Here is an 18,669-nt window from a genome sequence, read left to right on the forward strand (position 1 = left end):
CTGATTACCCATAACCTTAATTCCCACCTTAGACCACTTTAGTTTACATACCTTCGTTGCTACTTCGTACGTGGATCCTGTCTTAAACAGTTCCAAAGGTAAACTGGTGTTCCCACCCTTTCTCCACTGCATTTAAACTCAGGTGTTGTTATCCCGCCTCTCCTACCTAAACCAATTTTCTGCCACCACCTCGCTGTGTACTTCCAAGAAACTTCATATCCCATAAAACACCACATCTGACAAGATGTATGCATCAACTTTCTGAACCTTCAGATTCCAGACAATTATTTAGAATACCCCGCCCACCCTTCAGCTGTAAATTATAGCGCAAACAATTCCTAACTGCTGATTTGTGTAAAAAACTAGCGTATGAAATGCAACAAAACTCATCAGAGGTAAATCAGTATTAAAACAATGTAACCACAATGGGCAAGTTCTTTTCATGCGTGGTGTTCATGATTTTAATGTCCAAAAGCTTGATAAAAACCAATTGTTCATTGCGCGCACTTTTTTCTTTGTCTGGAATGGCAGACTCATGTGTGGACGTATATCTTGTTTAAAGTTGATTCACCGGTTCTTTTTCGTGGGTGCAGCTTCTAGGTAGAGCAGATGCACACCTCTTTTTTTCATCGATTACAGATATAACAGCTTCATATGCCTCAGGTATGCCCATCTGCATATAAAGCTGTTATAACTGTAATCGTCTCATGTGTGTGAATTCAAAAATGAAGAAAATAAATGAAGATGAAATTTCAATTAGGAGTAGACTTTACAAGTTTGTCTGAAATTGGGAAAACTGATGGCTAAGAAGCAGTAAAAACTTAAACGCAAAGCTGTGCACCTGGCGTCGGAGTGAAACTTTGCTCCGTGTGTTGTTTGATTGTATCTCAGCGTGAAAAGGGCAGATCACGCCCGCTAGGTTGCACGCAAACTGGAAACAAAAGGATAATGGTTATGGAGTCAAGATTACGATGAAAAAAAGAGGTGTGCACTGTAATTCCTGCAATGTCTATTACACAGGGATGTGTGCCATGTCGACTCTTCACTTTGTTCTGCACCAAGACACGCAGCCTGCAAAGGCAGTGTGTGAGTGTCAGGGTACAGGCACATTAAGTGCTGCAGCCCTTAGGGGCCTTCTCTGGTTACAGTGCCCTGGGTACCTGTGGTACCATTTACCAGGGGCTGGCCTGTGGGCCAGAGATGTCAATTAGGTTTAGACTTCAATGCAATTTTAGAGAAGGAGCATAGGCCCTGGGTACCTGATTAGTTGGAGCCCAGGGCATACTCAGTCAAAGAACGTCAGCAATTCAGCAACAAGCATTAGAAATGCAATCGGGTTCGGATTTATTTGAGTTTGAGCTAATGGCATTGTAAATGCCAATGTCTTTTTGCCATGTGTTATGGAGTGTGTGCATGTGGTGTGTAGTGGAAGTATCTTGGTTGAATTGTAATTTTACCAATGGTGGCATGCTGTGCTTTATATGAATATGTTTAAAAGTAAAGTGTACCATACTGCGATTGCTTGGTGGAAAAGTGCACTGCCGGCTGGAGGTGTGTGTGCCTGGTGGAAGGGTGCACTGACGGCTGGTGGGTGTGTGCTTGGTAAAAGCGTGCACAGATGGATGATGGTTGTTGGTGTTTGTGCATGGTGAAAGCATTCATTGACGGCTGGGGGTGTGTTGTTGTGTGTGTTGTTTTCTGTGTGCTGGTGAGTGTGTGGTGGTGAGTCTGTGGGGGTGAGCCTGGGGAGTGAGTGTGGTGGTGAGTGTGTTGTGTTGAGTGGTGACAAGTGTGTGGTGTTGAGAGACTGAGGCGTGTGGTTTGTGTGTGCGTTATGTGTGTGTGGTGTATGTGTGTGTGGTGTTTTCTGCACACTCACACACTGCCCCTACACATTCACACACTGCTCACCCGCACACTCCCAATGTCACCCTGCATAGTCACACACTGTTTACCCTGCACACTCATTCTGCACACTCACACAATGTGCACCCTGACACACTGTCTCTGCAGTCACTCTGCACTCACTGTCACTCTGCACTCACTGTCACTCTGCACTCACTGTCACTCTGCACTCACTGCCACTCTGCACTCTACAGTCACTCTGCACTCTACAGTCACTCTGCACTCTACAGTCACTCTGCACTCTACAGTCACTCTGCACTCTACAGTCACTCTGCACTCTACAGTCACTCTGCACTCTACAGTCACTCTGCACTCACTGTCACTCTGCACTCACTGTCACTCTGCACTCACTGTCACTCTGCACTCACTCTGCACTCACTCTGCACTCACTCTGCACTCACTCTGCACTCACTCTGCACTCACTCTGCACTCACTCTGCACTCACTCTGCACTCACTCTGCACTCACTCTGCACTCACTGCCACTCTGCACTCACTGCCACTCTGCACTCACTGCCACTCTGCACTCACTGCCACTCTGCACTCACTCTGCACTCACTCTGCACTCACTCTGCACTCACTCTGCACTCACTCTGCACTCACTCTGCACTCACTCTGCACTCACTCTGCACTCACTCTGCACTCACTCTGCACTCACTCTGCACTCACTCTGCACTCACTGCCACTCTGCACTCTACAGTCACTCTGCACTCTACAGTCACTCTGCACTCTACAGTCACTCTGCACTCTACAGTCACTCTGCACTCACTGTCACTCTGCACTCACTGTCACTCTGCACTCACTGTCACTCTGCACTCACTGTCACTCTGCACTCACTCTGCACTCACTCTGCACTCACTCTGCACTCACTCTGCACTCACTCTGCACTCACTCTGCACTCACTCTGCACTCACTCTGCACTCACTCTGCACTCACTCTGCACTCACTCTGCACTCACTGCCACTCTGCACTCACTGCCACTCTGCACTCACTGCCACTCTGCACTCACTGCCACTCTGCACTCACTCTGCACTCACTCTGCACTCACTCTGCACTCACTCTGCACTCACTCTGCACTCACTCTGCACTCACTCTGCACTCACTCTGCACTCACTCTGCACTCACTCTGCACTCACTCTGCACTCACTCTGCACTCACTGTCACTCTGCACTCACTGTCACTCTGCACTCACTGTCACTCTGCACTCACTGTCACTCTGCACTCACTGTCACTCTGCACTCACTGTCACTCTGCACTCAGTCTGCACTCGCTGTCACTCTGCACTCAGTCTGCACTCGCTGTCACTCTGCACTCAGTCTGCACTCACTGCCACTCTGCACTCTAAAAATGCACTCTCAATCTGCACTCTCAATCTGCACTCTGCACTCTCAAACTGCACTCTCAAACTGCACTCTCAAACTGCAATCTGATTCTGCACTCTGATTCTGCACTCTCAAACTGCACTCTCATACTGCACTCTCAAACTGCACTCTCAAACTGCACTCTCAAACTGCACTCTCAAACTGCACTCTCAAACTGCACTCTGCACTCTCAATCTGCAGTCTCAACTCTCAAACTGCACTCTCAAACTGCAGTCTCAACTCTCAAACTGCATTTACAAGTTGTGAAATGAATTCTTTGGCAGACTGTTCTAAAAACGACATAATCAAAGTATGTGTTCCGAGTTGCTAGACTTGGGGAGTTCTACAAACTTTCCTACCAATGTTCTTTACTTTATAAAAAATAAAAACAATAAAACTTAGCACACTTCCTCTTTTGCCATCGCGCAAACGCTGCAACTAGCAGGATACATAGATTCCATTCGGGGTTTCTCCCAGAGCTCGGAAGAATAGAATTTAAGTCAAGAACGGAAATCTACTTCTGCTGCTCCGCCTTTCAGCACGACGGTCAATATACAGTCCCCAATGTTGATAGGGCGCGAGCATCTGTATCAGCCCCACGCAGCCCTCGTGACACGCTTTGCCAGGCGCGTCTTACAAGCGCAGCTGTGGGCAGTCAATTTTCTCGCAAACACCAATCCCATTAGGAAAAACAATACCAATAAAAACCCCAAACGAAGGTCCGTAACTGCAAGCAAACAGTTACCTCACCTTTCGTTGTGTCAACAACTGACGGGCTCCTTGAATAATTCCTTTAAAACTCTGCTTGCTGTCTGAAGGAAGTAACAAGGCGCATTATTCAGAGAGAACAAAACTGTTGGAAATTCGTGTGTGGAAAAAAGTTGACGCAGGCGGTATGGGAAAATACAAACAATACAGCAGCCTGTCAGACTATGCTGAAGTTCAACACCACTGCAGGACTCTGCCCAGAAAGCAAACAGTTCTAAAAGGCGCTGCCTGCCAGCTTGCTATTCATTACCTCAGCTCCGAAAACAAAAGCTGCTGCAAAGAAACACATTATAAACTCGAGAGAACAATTCCATTCACACCGGCCACGGACCATTCCAAAAAAAAAATGAAACTGAGATTAAAAGAACAGCCCATGACAGAACGTCAGACTCTTGTTCTTGAACTAATGAAGCCCTTTCCCGGCCTGGCATGGAGCAGCTGCGCGCTGAGCGCTGCTGAATGGTGAACGCGCCCGGCCATCTGGATTCACTTACGGAGGCACCCTGACAGCTCCTAATTATAATTAATGTACTTCTTTGCGCGCACACGAACGAAAAATGCCCAACATGGCGGACGAAAACTACATTTACCCTATCACTTCAAGGCTATTAAAACGACACCACAACGAAGACGAATCACTGGCCAGATGACATAACACACTAAGGAATGTGTGGAATTTGTCTCGCCAAAGCCCTAGGAGATACTTTTTTTTTCTCTTCTTTAACATTAGGATCTCGAAACTCCTCCCACTTAAGTGGGCGGAGGCCGAGCCCTAAAAAGTGGGGGCATACCATGCAGAAAGAGGGCACTTTCTCACAACTACTCCCACATATTAGCTGAAAATCTTCAACGTATGGGTCAGGACTTGTGACCATGGCTTAAAAAAAAAGGGGAAGGTCCAGTAGGCAAGCACAGGTAGTGTGCTGATCCTGCACTTTAGACAACAGTGCTATTGCTGAGCGTGCACCGTTTTTTTTTTACAACTCAGCAATTACACAAAGTATTTTTTTTTACTTGGCAGTCTTCATGGAGATCACAAATAGTGGCAGAAAAACACTGGCTAAAAATAGGCTGGCATGAGAAAAACACAGCCTACTTAATAAAAAAACTCTTCTAGCTTTAAAAAAAGAAATTCTCACCTATTTTTTGATTGCATCAAAACTCTGGTAGAGAAAGTGCAACGTTTGCCAACTCCATGGGCAAGGGTTAACATTTCAGACATCTCCGATTATTACCTGCACCGTATTGCCATGCACAAGTGGATCAGTAGAACTGGCCAAATATCCTCAGACCTCAACTGGGCAACACACCCAAGGTTGCTAGTTCAGTATTAAACCCTCCAATTACAATCTTTGCATATGGTCTGCAGACATGGGTCAGTCACACTCCCACCTGATAAGCAACTGTTCGGCCACCTCTGCTGCGGCTTCATTCCATCCTATATACCTGTGTTTTGAGCGTAAGAAGCTGGTCAGCCAGCTCTTCCTTCTCTTCTTTAAGCAGCTTGTGGATCTGGTTTGACTTAATGCGCTCAGACATCAGTTTGAAGTTCGCATCATCCTTTTCGCGCAGCTGTTGCATAAGGCGGATGTTCTGCTCCTGCATGTCCTCGAAGGCCTGTCCTGTGACGTCCATTTCTGAAAGCAGCGCCTCCTCCTCCTGCTCAAACAAAGAAAGACAGATCAAATATCCCAATAACTAGCTATCCAAACACTCTTATTTACTCTGGCAGATAAATGAGAATTGTGCATGCAAAACTGCTTAGCTCATGAACTTTTCCAACATACTAGTATGTCAATGGGCATGTGTTGGCCTGCCAGACCCCTCTTTAACCTCCCATATCAAAAACATCACTAAATAGGTTAATTCCAGCTCCACAGGTACAGCTTTTCACTCAAGTTTGAGATCTAAGATTTGCTTTCTAACTCTTTTGCTTTAGAGACATGTAAAGGACATGGCCCATTACTCAGCCATAACCCACATTTCTACTAGCCAAAGCCATGTTACATGCTGAAGCCCGTCTTAACATGATATAAGATACTACAACCAAAGGATCACGCTTTCAGCTGTCCCCCTCATTTATAGTCGGCTCTTGGATCTTTTAAAAATGGAGTCTGAGAAAATTGCATTCACCTCCAAAAACTGACAGACCTAAAAAAATAGAACCACATATACAGAGGGTAGCTACCCAGCAGAATATATGTTCACCGAAAACTTGTGGCAAGACATTGGTACAGTCTATGTACAGAAATCGCTTGTACTTCTTCACATTTTCTTCACACCCACTTAGCTCTACATCACTGTCAATATGGTTCATTAAATCAATCACATTTTCAAATACCACAAGGTAAACGTATAATGGCGAAATCTAAATGTAACGCTCTGGTCAAATTGCTAAATCTATGCTTTTGTGTTATTTATCCAACTTCAGCCTGTACACTTTGCTGATAAACTTACCTCAGCAGCTCAGAATTTAAAATGGCACAAAACGTTGGTAACTATGTAGCACTGGTAATCTGATGCCACTTCACCCTGCTGTACAATGAATACAAATCTACAATAGTAACACTGATAGCCTTTTCTGCACCTTTCTACCTTTCAAATAATATATGTGCGTATTTGAAGACAACCTAAGTAGCCAACACCAAGATTGTTAAAATCAGTACTGTTTTGAGATCACAATTTCCAACTATTATCACAAAACTCTTGAATTTTCATCAGGGTTTTAATCAGGAAGAAGACAAACTTTAAAACTCATGACAATATTGGGTTGTTCGTAGGATCTCTGGGGTAGCTTAAGGTTGTCAGGAGGATCCATAGCTCAGCTTTAAATAATAATATTAGAGAAAACAATAAGAAATGTAGAATTCCAATCAACATTTGGAGAGAGCCCATTGTCTAATCATCGTACCACTCTTAAAGGTTAGCATGAGTTTATTCTTCAGTTATTTACACTAGGATGCAAAATTCCATGGGCAGTTACATTGGGAGACCAAATACACCAAGCTGAAATTAATTCATGAAGGACAATAGTATGTATGATGTTGAAAATCTTTTAAAAAGGTCATAAATTAATGAAATATGTTAAATATAAGATGCTCAATGAAATCATTCTGAATATGGATCACCACGATTACTTTCAAACTGATTGATGTTCAAGAAAAACATTTGAGAAACTCTCTTTATGAGCACGGCTAGCTTACCCGCTAATTGAGATGTCTATGGATCTCAGTCTCTACCAATTGTGGCCGGTTTTATTCACCATGTAGTGCACTTTGAGATTAACAACTGATTCTGACCCGCCCACCACCCGCTGCAGGCAACAAACATCTAACTCATGTCTTGATATTAATTGTACAAACTTCCCATCTGAACGAGACCTATGCTATAAAATTGTTCGATAACACTACTGTATAACTGAGAATAAAATAAGAATTAAAAAACAAACACATTGAAAGGTCATCGAGTTCAAAAACAGCCTCAAAGCCAAAATGTGTGACCAATAATTATCACCTCAGACCTAGCTCTTTGTTCCATTTTTAGCTTTTATTATCTCTCTAACTTAAAATAGTCTACATGGCACAACCTTTCAATGGGAGCCCCTGCAAGTCACCCAGAACCCTTTCAATCATACTATGACCTCACACCAAGCAGTAGTTCCTCCATTACGTTAGCGTTGTCTTGTATTTTATCCTTTTCATTTCCGCTGCCATGTTTCGCACTCTTTACTTTGTGCACTCAATATTTTTTATGTGAAGTTTTGCCCATTCTTATGCAAAGCATGTAGATGTACCAGCTTGGGGGGGGGAGAGGGGGGGCTCTCATGTTACGTGCAGCATGTGTTGAGTGTGTCTGTGTCCCTCATCCCCATGCCACCTCCCCTCACCTGCTTGGCGATGGCCAGTTTCTTCTGCAAGTGCTCAATCTGCTCTTCCACTGCCCGGATTTTGCGCAGTGCATCCTCGTCAGCCATCTTCTTACTTTCCTTCTTCTCTTTGTCTTCCAGCTCCCTCAGTCTCTGCCTCAGCTCGTCAAGCTATCAGGAGAGAATGGAGAGGATTCAGATGTGTAGAGAACAGAAAAAGAAAACAGGGAAGGGAGATACAGAATCATAGTCACTGCAATAGAAACTGCATCGCTTGCCAGAAATACCAACATTACAGCTGGGCTCTGCATATTGACCAAATCAAGTCCATACAGTAGCACAAACTAAGGACTGCAGTGCCATAAGGTGAAAAAAACTAAGAACACACAGCCTTTCTCCACAGTCCCCGTTATCAGATGTCAGTAAGGATAGCTCTTCTCAGAGAATCCCAGTCATAAAACATTGACCAATGCCCATCAACCAATAACAGACAACCTCAACATGAGGGAGTACTGACTATCTAACTGAGGCTTAGGAGACCGAGGGTACTTTTGTCCTGAAGAGACCCACTTGTTTAAACATCAACACCATCTCAGAGTTGTCCTTTAAAGTTATCTCTAAAAATAATGAACAATATCCACATTGCACTTGAGATCATCTTGAACAGGGTTCACCCCTGTTTGCATATATGTGTATCATATTGTACAGTTCATAGAACTTTCACTTTTGAGCACTGCACTGTCTATTTGTTAATTGTTGCACTAACCAAGGGGAAAACAATAATAATGTTGTTTTACACTTCGAAATGTCTTTGCTGTTTAATGTATTATGAGAAGTGTGTCCTATGCAGTTTCTCACATATGAGAGCAGACCTGCCAAGAAACAAGACCCACAGAGCGGTCCTTCTAATTCTTGTCATAGCTCGGTTTCCACATTTGGGCACAAAGTGTTTTTGCCTCATGTATATACTACTTCATAAGCTCCTCTGTCCAGAATGACAAACCTCGGCACACACACCCCAGACACTGTCCATGAGGTGTCATGAGCTGCAGTGTCCGGACCAACAAACCCCAGGTACAAGCACACACACCTCAGACACTGTCCTTAAGGGGTCATGGGCGGCACTGTGCAGAACAAACCACAGCTACAAGCCCGCACACACACCTCAGACACTGTCCGTGAGGGGTCCTGGGCTGCACTGTCTGCAACGACATACCAGCCGCAGCATCTATTATTAGCCAACAGTGACTATCAGGCTGTGGAGTGCGTTATTTAACTCCTCGTTCTTGTCCTAATCAGACACCATGGGCTGCATTGCCTCATGCAGCAAATCAACCAACTGCAAACAGACAATTGCTCAACCCTGGCCTCCTCAAGAGACATGAGCTGCATCGCCTCATGCAGCAAATGTCACCCAACCTCAAACAGACAATTCTTATGCCCTGGCCTCCTCAAGAGACATGAGCTGCATCGCCTCATGCAGCAAATCTCATCCGACCGCAAACAGACAATTCCTCAGCCGTGGCCTCCTCAAGAGACATGAGCTGCATCACCTCATACAGCAAATCTCATCCGACCGCCAACAGACAATTCCTCAGCCCTGGCCTCCTCAAGAGACATGAGCTGCATCGCCTCATACAGCAAATCTCATCCGACCGCAAACAGACAATTCCTCAGCCCTGGCCTCCTCAAGAGACATGAGCTGCATCGCCTCATGCAGCAAATCTCATCCGACCGCAAACAGACAATTCCTCAGCCGTGGCCTCCTCAAGAGACATGAGCTGCATCGCCTCATACAGCAAATCTCATCCGACCGCAAACAGAAAATTCCTCAGCCCTGGCCTCCTCAAGAGACATGAGCTGCATCGCCTCATGCAGCAAATCTCATCCGACCGCAAACAGACAATTCCTCAGCCGTTGCCTCCTCAAGAGACATGAGCTGCATCGCCTCATACAGCAAATCTCATCCGACCGCCAACCGACAATTCCTCAGCCCTGGCCTCCTCAAGAGACATGAGCTGCATCGCCTCATACAGCAAATCTCATCCGACCGCCAACAGACAATTCCTCAGCCGTGGCTTCCTCAAGAGACATGAGCTGCATCGCCTCATGCAGCAAATGTCACCCAACCTCAAACAGACAATTCTTATGCCCTGGCCTCAAGAGACATGAGCTGCATCGCCTCATGCAGCAAATGTCACCCAACCTCAAACAGGTAATTCCTCAGCCCTGGCCTCCTCATGCGACATGGGCTGCATTGCCTCATGCAGCAAATCAACCAACTGCAAAAAGACAATTGCTCAACCCTGGCCTCCTCAAGAGACATGAGCTGCATCGCCTCATGCAGCAAACGTCACCCAACCTCAAACAGACAATTCTTATGCCCTGGCCTCCTCAAGAGACATGAGCTGCATCGCCTCATGCAGCAAATCTCATCCGACCGCAAACAGACAATTCCTCAGCCGTGGCCTCCTCAAGAGACATGAGCTGCATCGCCTCATACAGCAAATCTCATCCGACCGCCAACAGACAATTCCTCAGCCCTGGCCTCCTCAAGAGACATGAGCTGCATCGCCTCATACAGCAAATCTCATCCGACCGCCAACAGACAATTCCTCAGCCGTGGCCTCCTTAAGAGACATGAGCTGCATCGCCTCATGCAGCAAATCAACCAACTGCAAACAGACAATTAATCAGCCCTGGCCTCCTCAAGAGACATGAGCTGCATCGCCTCATGCAGCAAATGTCACCCAACCTCAAACAGACAATTCTTATGCCCTGGCCTCCTCAAGAGACATGAGCTGCATCGCCTCATGCAGCAAATGTCACCCAACCTCAAACAGACAATTCTTATGCCCTGGCCTCCTCAAGAGACATGAGCTGCATTGCCTCATGCAGCAAATGTCACCCAACCTCAAACAGGTAATTCCTCAGCCCTGGCCTCCTCATGCGACATGGGCTGCATTGCCTCATGCAGCAAATCAACCAACTGCAAACAGACAATTAATCAGCCCTGGCCTCCTCAAGAGACATGAGCTGCATTGCCTCATGCAGCAAATGTCACCCAACCTCAAACAGACAATTCCTCAGCCCTGGCCTCCTCAAGAGACATGAGCTGCATCGCCTCATGCAGCAAATCTCATCCGACCGCAAACAGACAATTCCTCAGCCGTGGCCTCCTCAAGAGACATGAGCTGCATCGCCTCATACAGCAAATCTCATCTGACCGCAAACAGACAATTCCTCAGCCCTGGCCTCCTCAAGAGACATGAGCTGCATCGCCTCATGCAGCAAATGTCACCCAACCTCAAACAGACAATTCTTATGCCCTGGCATCCTCAAGAGACATGAGCTGCATCGCCTCATGCAGCAAATGTCACCCAACCTCAAACAGACAATTCTTATGCCCTGGCCTCCTCAAGAGACATGAGCTGCATCGCCTCATGCAGCAAATCTCATACTACCTCAAACAGACAATTCTTATGCCCTGGCCTCCTCATGCAACATGGGCTGCATTGCCTCATGCAGCAAATCAACCAACTGCAAACAGACAATTGCTCAACCCTGGCCTCCTCAAGAGACATGAGCTGCATCGCCTCATGCAGCAAATGTCACCCAATCTCAAACAGGCAATTCTTATGCCCTGGCCTACTCAAGAGACATGAGCTGCATCGCCTCATGCAGCAAATCTCATCCGACCGCAAACAGACAATTCCTCAGCCGTGGCCTCCTCAAGAGACATGAGCTGCATCGCCTCATGCAGCAAATCTCATCCGACCGCCAACAGACAATTCCTCAGCCCTGGCCTCCTCAGGAGACATGAGCTGCATCGCCTCACACAGCAAATCTCATCCGACCGCCAACAGACAATTCCTCAGCCCTGGCCTCCTCAAGAGACATGAGCTGCATCGCCTCATACAGCAAATCTCATCCGACCGCCAACAGACAATTCCTCAGCCGTGGCCTCCTCAAGAGACATGAGCTGCATCGCCTCATGCAGCAAATCAACCAACTGCAAACAGACAATTCATCAGCCCTGGCCTCTTCAAGAGACATGAGCTGCATCGCCTCATGCAGCAAATCAACCAACTGCAAACAGACAATTCATCAGCCCTGGCGTCCTCAAGAGACATGAGCTGCATCGCCTCATGCAGCAAATGTCACCCAACCTCAAACAGACAATTCTTATGCCCTGGCCTCCTCAAGAGACATGAGCTGCATCACCTCATGCAGCAAATGTCACCCAACCTCAAACAGGTAATTCCTCAGCCCTGGCCCCCTCAAGGAACGTGAGCTGCATCGCCTCATGCAGCAAATCAACCAACTGCAAACAGACAATTGCTCAACCCAGGCTTCCCTTATGCGACATGAGCTGCATCGCCTCATACAGCAAATCAACCAACTGCAAAGAGACAATTCTTCAGCCCTGGCCTCCTCAAGAGACATGAGCTGCATCGCCTCAGGCAGTAAATGTCATCTGACCTCAAAAAGACAATTCCTCAGCCCTGGCCTCCTCAAGAGACATGAGCTGCATCGCCTCATGCAGCAAATGTCACCCAACCTCAAACAGACAAATCCTCAGCCCTGGCTTCCTCAAGAGACATGAGCTGCATCGCCTCATGCAACAAATGTCACCCAACCTCAAACAGACAAATCCTCAGCCCTGGCTTCCTCAAGAGACATGAGCTGCATCGCCTCATACAGCAAATCAACCAACTGCAAAGAGACAATTCTTCAGCCCTGGCCTCCTCAAGAGACATGAGCTGCATCGCCTCAGGCAGTAAATGTCACCCAACCTCAAACAGACAATTCCTCAGCCCTGGCTTCCTCAAGAGACATGAGCTGCATCGCCTCATGCAGCAAATGTCACCCAACCTCAAACAGATAATTCTTATGCCCTGGCCTCCTCAAGCAAGATGAGCTGCATCGCCTCATGCAGCAAATCAACTAACCATAAACAGACAATTCCTCATCCCCGGTTCCTCATGCGACATAAGCTGCATCGCCTCATGCAGCAAATCAACCAACTGTAAACAGACAATTCCTCAGCCGTGGCCTCCTCAAGAGACATGAGATGCATCGCCTCATGCAGCAAATCTCATCCGACCGCAAACAGGTAATTCCTCAGCCCTGGGCTCCTCAAGAGACATGAGCTGCATCGCCTCAGGCAGTAAATGTCACCCAACCTCAAACAGACAATTCTTATGCCTTGGCCTCCTCAAGCAAGATGAGCTGCATCGCCTCATGCAGCAAATCAACTAACCATAAACAGACAATTCCTCAGCCCTGGCGTCCTCATGCGATATGAGCTGCAGTATCTGATACAACAAAACCTCAGCTGAGGCTAACCTGCTGCACAATGTCACAATATTGCCTCTAGCGCTCGAGCACAAATACAACAAATATTATATAATTTGTACACGCAGACAAAGATCAGCCAAATAATTCCATCTGTTCCATTACAGACCATTTATGTCAGCCCTTGCCACTGACATCATGAGCTGCACTGTCTCTATTCGGTTGACTTTGCGTACACCCTATTGGGCCTCAGGAAGCACATCTTCAACATTAAGTTATAACCCTGCAGCTCATTATAGTACATTTCAGATTTATTATGCATATTTCCAAGTAGGAGATACTTTAGAGACATCAAACCCCAAAGAAGGAATCTTTCTTTAGACCTGTCCTGCTACAGGCAAAATCCCTACCCCAAGTACTTCATCTGGGTATGTTTTTACAATCAATGCAAGGCTATAATGTGTTAAAATATTTGAATATAACAAACAGTACACAAAATGATAACAGCTCATTTGTGCATGTGTAGGTTTGCACCCAAAGTGGGGTGATGTTAACAACTTTTGATTCATTTGAGCTAGAAACACATTTGTCTTCGAGCTGTGCCACCCTGCTCTAATATGTTTTAAGAACATTCTTGTTCTTTTCTCCCCCGCAGCTCAGTAAACTTGGAAGACCAGTGGAGATGTTCCACATGCACGATTTTGGTTTGCTCTTATGTCAGGAGGATACCCAAAGTAAACCCTCATTCTGAGTGAGAGTGGATTTATCCCCACAGCTCAAGCTAAGCAGTGACTGAAGATGGGGTAACCTCATTCTGGTCAGAGACAAAACTTTTTTTTATTCTACTACTCCCGAGGAAGACTGCCTTCCAGCAATACCCTGTAAAAGGTCTGCTCAGAGTTCATAAGTGGAGATCTTTGGCCTTCACATGTTTGGAAGATGTGTGAAAGATACTGGTTGTATGTTTGGGAACGTGCAAGTTAATAATGGACTCACTAAAGCAGGGATAAACTAAATCCCGTATTTGTGGGCTGCACATGATGGTGATCTCCTATGGGCTGGGCTAGAGTTGGCCATCAAACTGCACATACACTCTACATATGCCTCTTCTGAAACCTGGTCTGCTCAGAGGGGTTTGAAGAGCACTCTCATGATAATAACCTCTGCTTTAGAGTAGGTTACTGTGCCTTTATGAAGACCATCCCTCCTGCATTTCCTGGGTTGTGGCCAACTCCCCTGACTAGGGGAACAGAAGGAGCCTTCAGATAGAGAAGAATATACATCACACCTAGGTCAGACACAAATTGCCTCATTTGGACAAAGGGCAGAAAGCCCACAAACATCTGGCATCCGCAACGAGAAGATGCTCCTCCGGGACTGTAGGAGCACTTGAAATTTCAAATGTTACATACTTTCCGATGTACAGCCCTTTTAGCCAAAACTGGATTCACCTTCGCCAAAAGGCACTGAGGAGACTTACACACCCGTGTAAGGAAAGACGGCAATGTACCAGGAGAAGAATCTCTGCTGGGCTCCCAAAGGATATAATACGGTCAATGTCATAAGGAATATGCTACTTACCAGTATGCATCTGTTCTTGGCATGTAGGGCTGCTGACATCCATATCTGTGCATAGATCGCCGCCTAGTGTTGGGTCCGGATGATTCCACATTGTTGTCCTGGAAGAGTCTTCGAAGTATCACGAGATAGGTGGCTCCACTCTCGGACTACAGTGCGCATGGGCATCCTCTCCATCCTCAGATTGTTTTTCGCCATTGTGGCAGAGATGGAGTATTACTCTGGCGGGAAACCGGACAAAGGATAGGGGGTGTAACCACCCCCCTTCCTAGTCCCACCCAGGGGAGGGACCTAGTCAGTAGTGCAGCCCCCCTATAGCAGGATAAAGGTAGGAGCTGGTCCCATTCCAAATTAGATTAATTCTGAACTACTCTACAAGAAGAAACTCTGGACTTCGACGTTCTGCTCCACAGAAGACTGAAGAAATCTCCCTTGGGGGCAAGGAGTGTCCACCCTGCTACTGCAGGCACCATCAAGCGTCCAGCGGCTTCCCTTTGTCGTCTTCCTTCCAGGATCCAGACTTCAGAGCCCGACGAGACCCGGACTCCCAGACCTCTCCGACCTCAACCTACATCTGCAGCACAGCTGAGATCCGTGGGTGCGACGAGACACGTGGGACCGGCCATATTGAAAGAACCTGCACTTCGCTTTCAGCACGACTCCCGAGGTAAACTCGACCAAGTGCTTTGGAGACTGAGAAGCCCCAGCCCCGAGCAGCCCCTGCACCGAAGATCAGCCCTCCAGCATCCACGAGATCTGCGTGGGGCCCTTCTGCTTGTCTGCTGCTCGACGCGTTGTCTGGTCACTTGCCGGCTGGTTAGTGGCCTCCTAGACGACGAACCTTTAAATCTTTGCTGCTGGTCTGGTTGCTCCAGACTGGCCCTTGCTCCCTTCCAAAAGAGGGGCACCCCGGAATCTCCTAGTCTGCTCCAGACATCTTTTCCACTCACCGCATGGGTTGCCTTTGCCAAGGCCTGTTGACTCCAAATCCGGATCCGACACCGCCGACAGCAAGAGCCTGCGTGGGACAGCTCGTGCCTCCATCCTGGTCGTCGAAGACAACTCCTGGTCCACGTGGCTGCAGAGTCAAGCGTCCACTCTTCACCTGATCGCGACAACAGCACCTGGTTCCTTCCTGGTTCCACACCAGTCACTGGCTAGTGACTTTGAACACTGTCCCCTCTGCTTTCAGGTCCTCTTCTTCACCGATCCACCCTTGGATCGCACCGGACATCTTCCTCCTGGTCGCCTGCAGCATCTTTTCTTTCAGGCTCTATTGACTTCAACGCGAGAACCCGACACACTCTGACACCTATGCACCCACAGCCCGTGGGTGAGGTAACAAGAGCATTTCGGTGCTCAAGGGTAGTTTAACTGTCCTAGTGTCCAGTTCCACAGTCGTTTTAGTCCTACCTAGTCAGGATTGTCCGTACTTACCTTTTAACTTGAACTGTACTGTCCATAGACGTTGTTACGCATCTCGCGTGTGAGTTCACACTCTGCACACGCGTTCCGTGGGCCTCCTATTACTTACCTAGAGTTAGTGTAGCGTGGTCCCATCGATCCTACAGCCACTGGACAGCTCCATTCCTTTTATCGACTTTCACATTCCACTTACTTAGTATATGGTTTGTCGTGCCCCTAGGGCACCATCGTAATTTTGTGCAACTTGTCGTATTTTTCTTAAGAGATTGTCATGTGCTTAGCCCTCTGACCTCATAAAGAGTTCAGAGGTGTTGTTATTAATAAATATTGTGTTTATTTTCATAACAACCTGCGTGGTGTTCTTTCATCTGGTATTCAAGGGGTTATATTGTGGTAAAACAGCTGGCTTCACATGCCAAAAGAGTTTAGCCTAAGACTGCTTTGTCCATACTACCATTAGGATATATGGTCTATAAGGTTGACTTACAACCAATCACGATAAGGGTTGTTTGGACTGATACAAGGTGATCACTAGAACTAGTGAGCATCATATATCAGGCCAACTTCTCACATTGTAGGCTAAGTTACATCTTTGGAGGTGCAGTAAGTATCCTATGATGTGTTGAATAGACACGTCTAAAGGATTAATATTGTTGTTGTGACCATATATTACGAAACGTTTCCACTTAGCTGAATAGCATGCTCTAGTGGTTGGACGTCTACCTTCTTTTATAACATTCATGCAGTCTGGAGGAAGGTTAAGATGTCCAAATACTAGGATTTCAGGAGCCAGATCGCAAGGTTGAGCTGAGCTGGGTCCAGGTGCCTGATCTCTCCACGGTTCTGTGTTAAAAGGCGTGGACACAGGTATAGTTTTTGGTGCGGCACTACAGACAGTTGTAGCAGTGTGGTGTACCATGGCTGTCTGGCCCACGTTGGAGCAACTAGGATGAGGGTTAGAGAATGCTGCTGTAGTTTGCGTACTACTAGTGGCATGAGTGGTAGAGGTGGAAAAGCGTAGGCAAATTTGTTTGACCAGTTGATCCATATTGCATTGCCTATGGACAGTGGGTGTGGATATCTGGCGGCGAAGCTTGGGCATTTGTTATTTTCGTGGGTGGCAAAGCGGTCTATCTGAGGTTGTCCCCACATCTGAAAGAATGGTTGAAGAGCTTTCGGATGAAGTTCCCACTCGTGGATCTGTTGTGTCTGACGACTTAACAGGTCTGTTATGGTATTTTGAACTCCTGGGAGATGCTGGGCTAAGAGGAATATGTGTTGAGGTATAGCCCACCGCCATATGTTCTGTGCTAGCTGAGAGAGTTGCAGGGAGTGTGTTCCGCCCGGTTTCTGTATGTAATACATGGCTGTCATGTTGTCCGTGCAGACTAACACAGCTTTGTTTGATACTTGCTGTTGGAAAGCTTTCAGTGCTAGGAATATAGCTAGTAATTCCAGATGATTGATGTGGAGTAACTTTTGTTCCGGAGTCCACCTACCTTGCGTGGTGTGTTGCAGTAGGTGGGACTCCCAGCCGGAGAGCGATGCGTCCGCTTTCAAGATTATTTGAGGAACTGGCTCTTGGAACGATCGTCCCTTGGAAAGGTTTTTGGTGTTCCACCACTGCAGAGAGCGATGAGTCCGACCATCTTCCAACACTAGGACTGTTAATTGACCGTGAGCCTGGTTCCATTGATGTGATAAGCACTCTTGGAGAGGACGCATTTGAAGTCTCGCATGGGGCAGTATGAAAATGCAAGAGGCCATCATCCCTATAAACTGCATAAACACTCGTGCTGGAAGGGAGTGTTGTGGCTGAAACTTTGTGAGAAGAGTTTGCATGCTGGCTATCCTTACTGGAGTGGGATAAGCTAGCGCTGTTGAGGTGTTTATTGTGGCACCGAGGTACTGTTGTACTTTGGATGGTTGCAGATGAGACTTGGTGTGGTTTATTGTAAACCCCAAATTGTGGAGCAGTTGGATTGTGGCATGAGTGTGTTCTACACACTGGTTGTATGAGCTGGCTTTTATGAGCCAGTCGTCGAGGTAGGGGAAGACGTGGATGTGCTGTCTTCGTAAATGTGCTGCCACTCCTGCTAGGCACTTGGTGAATACTCTTAGTGCTGTAGTGACTCCGAATGGGAGTACTTTGAATTGATAGTGCTGCCCGTCTATTACAAATCTCAGCTACTTCCTGAGAGCTTTGTGAATGGGAATGTGGAAGTATGCGTCCTTGAGATCTAGAGTAGCAAGGAAGTCGTTTTGTAATAGGAGAGGAAGGACTTGTTGGAGTGTGACCATGTGAAAATGGTCTGACTGGATGTTGTATATATTTAGCGGCCTGAGGTCTAGAATAGGCCTCATGGAGCCGTCCTTCTTTGGGATAAGAAAGTATAGGGAGTAAACCCCCTTGTTTTGTTGGTGAAGAGGTACTGGTTCTATTAAACTTTTTTCTAGCAAAGATATTACTT

General features: G+C 46.8%; 1 protein-coding gene across 2 annotated transcripts in view; it reads right to left on the reverse strand.

The window, feature by feature from the left end:
- The window catches only part of RNF20 (ring finger protein 20), a 223,437-nt gene that overhangs the window by 58,270 nt on the left and 146,498 nt on the right, over positions 1-18,669 (reverse strand). For both annotated transcript variants that reach the window (XM_078672289.1, XM_078672296.1), the window contains exons 15-16: positions 7,919-8,068; positions 5,479-5,691 (exon numbers count right to left, since the gene is read on the reverse strand). In XM_078672289.1, the coding sequence (XP_078528415.1) occupies positions 5,479-5,691; positions 7,919-8,068 (363 nt within the window). The remainder of the gene's footprint in view (positions 1-5,478; positions 5,692-7,918; positions 8,069-18,669) is intronic.

Source organism: Lissotriton helveticus, chromosome 1_2 (assembly GCF_964261635.1).
Source record: "Lissotriton helveticus chromosome 1_2, aLisHel1.1, whole genome shotgun sequence".
Lineage (NCBI taxonomy): Eukaryota > Metazoa > Chordata > Amphibia > Caudata > Salamandridae > Lissotriton > Lissotriton helveticus.